The 3,895-nt window shown below is 43.6% G+C and overlaps 1 protein-coding gene across 1 annotated transcript; it reads right to left on the bottom strand.

The window, feature by feature from the left end:
- Positions 1-207: 207 nt before the first annotated feature.
- Positions 208-1,868, bottom strand: LOC125312821 (polyol transporter 5-like). Its single transcript, XM_048272429.1, has 2 exons — positions 1,533-1,868; positions 208-1,380 (listed from the first exon to the last, which is right to left on the bottom strand). The coding sequence occupies exons 1-2, from the start codon at positions 1,866-1,868 to the stop codon at positions 208-210; spliced, it is 1,509 nt and encodes a 502-aa protein (XP_048128386.1).
- Between the last annotated feature and the right edge of the window lie 2,027 nt (positions 1,869-3,895).

The raw sequence follows: 3,895 nt of genomic DNA, 5'->3' as shown, positions 1-3,895 counted from the left end.
TAACGTCTTCACTGTGGTGCCTACCTTGATGACAACGGACATCAACATTATCGGATATCATGCTAAAATAAACAAGGCGTTCAGAAAAGATCAAGACCCTAAACAAGAAGATAAACAGCAAATAAAAGCATGACAAATACTAACTTGCACCAACTCATCACTACTTAGCTAGTTCGGGAAAACATAACATTATGAGTTGCACATGCACTAAGGTGAAGCCTCAGTGTCTACTCTTGCCGCTGCCTCTGCCGCTTCGGTATTCCTTTGCAGCTCTATGTCCCCTGCTGTAGACCTCGTCCCTGCCTCCATCGCTTCGACGTTCCTTTGCAACTCCATCGCCGCTGCCTCTACTGCTCCGATGTCCCTTTGCCGTTCTCTCTCCCCCGCCGTAGACCTCCGCACGAAGTACTCAACAAAAAGCTTCCATATATCCTCCAGTGCCCGCCCCTCTGTCTCCGGCATTATAAAGTACACAAAGGCGAATGCGAAGAACCCACACACCATGAACGAGAAGACGGCGGTGGTCGCATGGTAATCCTTTAAGAATATTGTTGACAATGCTAAACCCGTCACTTGGTTCGCGATGATGCCCACTGCATATCCCTGCGCACGGAGCCTCAATGGGAATATCTCCGCGCTATACACTGAAGCAATCGGCCCAACCCCGCTAGAGACGGATGCCACGTATAACAACAACAAAGGGATACAATAGGCCACCGCCCAATTATGCTCCTCGTGGCTCTTGTTGGCGTCGCCGATGATGTTGTTGGCATCGCTGATGATGTTGAGGCAAATTCCGAGGGCAGCGAGCATGACAGTGGTGGCGCCGATGCTTCCTAGCAACAACTTCTTCCGTCCGACCTTGTCAAGGTAGCCCGTGGCGATGAGGAAGAACGTTGCTTTCACAATGTGGACTATGATGGTCCAGAAGAGCTTTTCGTTGGAAGAGGTGACGCCGGCCTTCTCGAAAATGCGATTGCTATATAGCAAGATAATATCAATTCCTAAGGCCTGTTGGATTATGTTGATCCCAAGGACGCATATGATCATGTGCCAAACAAACGGAGACCGATGGAGCCAAAGTTCCCGCCAAACGCCCCTCCCGGTTCTCTGCATGTTGCCGACAGCCTCCTCGATCTCGGCGAGCCGGCGGCTGGCCTCATGCTGGGAGTTGCACGTCCTTTCTAGGATGTCGTTAGCGTCGCCTGAGCGGCCTTGCATGACCAGCCATCGGGGGGACTCCGGCATGGTGAAGACCCCGATGGTGACCAGGAACGGCGAGATTGCCCCTAGGCCGACCAAGAAATGCCGCCTGCTCTTGAGCTTGGATATAAAATAGTTGCATAGGTAGCCGAACAAGGTGCCAAAGTTGATGGCCACCTGAACAAACGAAACGACGCATAAAAAAGCAAATCACCTCCCTAGCTTTAATTTTTCCCGTGACAAAAAGAATGCCCGTGAAACATGAAGAAAGACCAAAATCTGATAAGAAATAAACAAACGAAAAACATGCTAAACAAATGAGTAAGTACCTCAGGTAATGAGGTGAGAGAGCCGCGGGAGGAGTCAGGGGAGATCTCAGCGATGTACACGGGGGCGATCGCGAGGGCCGAGCCGATGCTGACCTGGTTTACAATGCGTCCCACCGTGATTAAGGCATTGTTGTAGGCCAAGCCCATGAGGAGGGTCCCGATGGAGAAGAAACCCCCCGTCCACATGATCGTGGAGTGGCGGCCAATCCGGTCGGAGATCTGCCCCGCGATGAAAGACCCGAGGATTGAGAGCCAATATAGGTAACCCGCCAGCGTGTCAACCTGGTTATCGGTTATCCTCTTGTCCTTCTTTATATACGCCGCCGCATCACTCATCACTCCTATGTCTGTCAAAATAAAGAAAAAAAATAATGTTATATATCATCACAATGTTCAACATAAATCGTAGTCATATATAAAGAATTGGAAAAAAATTATGCCCTATGTTATATATGTGCGTTTAACTTTTCCTATATTGACTTGCTTGGCTTAAAAAAATGGATGCTATTATCCGAAATTAAGTATTCCTTTCTTTTTATTTCCTTTTCCTATGAGTTACAAATGAACTTTATGCAATAGAACTATGAGTTTTACCACTAAAGAGCTAGCAGAGAAAGTACAATGATTAAGGTGCAATCTAATTTTTTTTTTTTTCAACAGATAAGTTGCAAGATTTATCATCACTGTATGGAGAATTATTCTCCAAGATATATGCTTTAGTGGAATCCAAACATCATGCACGATCACGGGGTGAGTCGTCTCACGCTTCACAACATTTGATGTAGAGAGAGACAGAGAGGGGACTAACTAAATCCAAGAAAAAGGGTGATGACGGAGGCTCCGATTGCACATTTTAAGGAGTAGCAGTTCCTGCGCGGGTTTGCCGGAGGAGCAGAGACCTCAGTCGCCGGTGGTAGGACATTGCGGCTGACAATAGAATCACTAGGCAAAATCTGCAAAGTAAATCAATTGATATCTTGTGTAAGTCAATCGGCGGCGTATAACGTGTCTGAAAAATTTACTACTCTTTCATAGTCGATAATTTTTCTCATAGTGTCCGCACACAGGTCGTCTTATATTATATTCACAAGTCTAGTTACACAATCAACGGTGCCCATCCAGAGCTATATTCCTCAAGGCTACCGCCATTCCATACATGAAGCTGCATGAACATATCTCAGAAGTCCTAATAATGCTTTTCTAGTGATCCTTCTTCAATTTTAAATGTGAACTCGGCATGCATGCATAATGGATCTCTTGGATCCCTCTAATTTGAGAGGGCAAGCCAATGCATTCAAGAAAGTGATGTATCATCTATCATACACCCAGATACTTCATGAAGCATAATTTGGGTCATCTCAAGTTACATAATTCCATAGACAAATATTTTCAATCTCCTAATCATGAAGGCAACATTCAATTCACTAACATATTGCGATTCAATTAAGAAAAATCGGTTTATTGATAGTAAAAATCAAAGTATAATATTGGCTATATCGCAGTATAGATATGCATAATTAAGAACAAAATACCCCCACGACATACATTATCTAATAGGTGCCGTTCGTCCAATTCGTCTCCCTGCACTTCCGTAGGTAATTGTATTTCTTCGGTAGCCATGTGCACTTGCGTAAGTTTCCTTCGATTCTGCAGATGCCACATTAGATCAATTATTTTAGTTGTTGCAAATACTTACGACACTCAAGGTAAAAATAGAAAACTATCTTTCGGACGATGGCCACGTCTACAAAATATTCAATACATGCAGGAAGTGAATGTGAAATCAAATTCATGTCTTGCTCAATATCTACGGACTACTCGCTCTACTCAAAAGACATTATGGCATTACCTTAACTTGAAGTTGATGAAGATGCAGCGATGAATGAAGGCACGGTGCTCAATGATCCGATAAAGAAGCTGTGTTAGACGAAGAAGGAGTGTTTCGTTTCAATGAGACGCGGTTTCCAAGACGCAGTAGTCAATACATCGGCAAAATTGATCACCAGGATTTGAAAAGCTTGAAATCTGGGCAATTGGATAACTCCCATCCGCACGTCAAATTTTTAAGAACGACAATTAGGGATTTTTTTTTGTTGTTGTGGGGGGTCAGAGATAATTAGGGATATAAGAAGCTTGAATTTCAGGAAAATTGGATAACCCTCAACTGAATATGACGATTTCCAATTTTGAAGTTCGTCAATAGAAATCTAGTTCGAACTAGTGATTAAGTCTGAAAAAAAAAAAAGAACTAGTTATTAAGAAAAATGTGATCCAATTAGTAATATCCACTAATATTAACATTGATCTAACAGAAAATTAAAAATCAAATCACCAAACTGTGTTTCAGAACACAGGAGTATAGC

Source organism: Rhodamnia argentea, chromosome 11 (genome assembly GCF_020921035.1).
Source record: "Rhodamnia argentea isolate NSW1041297 chromosome 11, ASM2092103v1, whole genome shotgun sequence".
NCBI classification, from domain to species: domain Eukaryota; kingdom Viridiplantae; phylum Streptophyta; class Magnoliopsida; order Myrtales; family Myrtaceae; genus Rhodamnia; species Rhodamnia argentea.
This window is presented reverse-complemented; position numbering and strand designations above follow the sequence as displayed.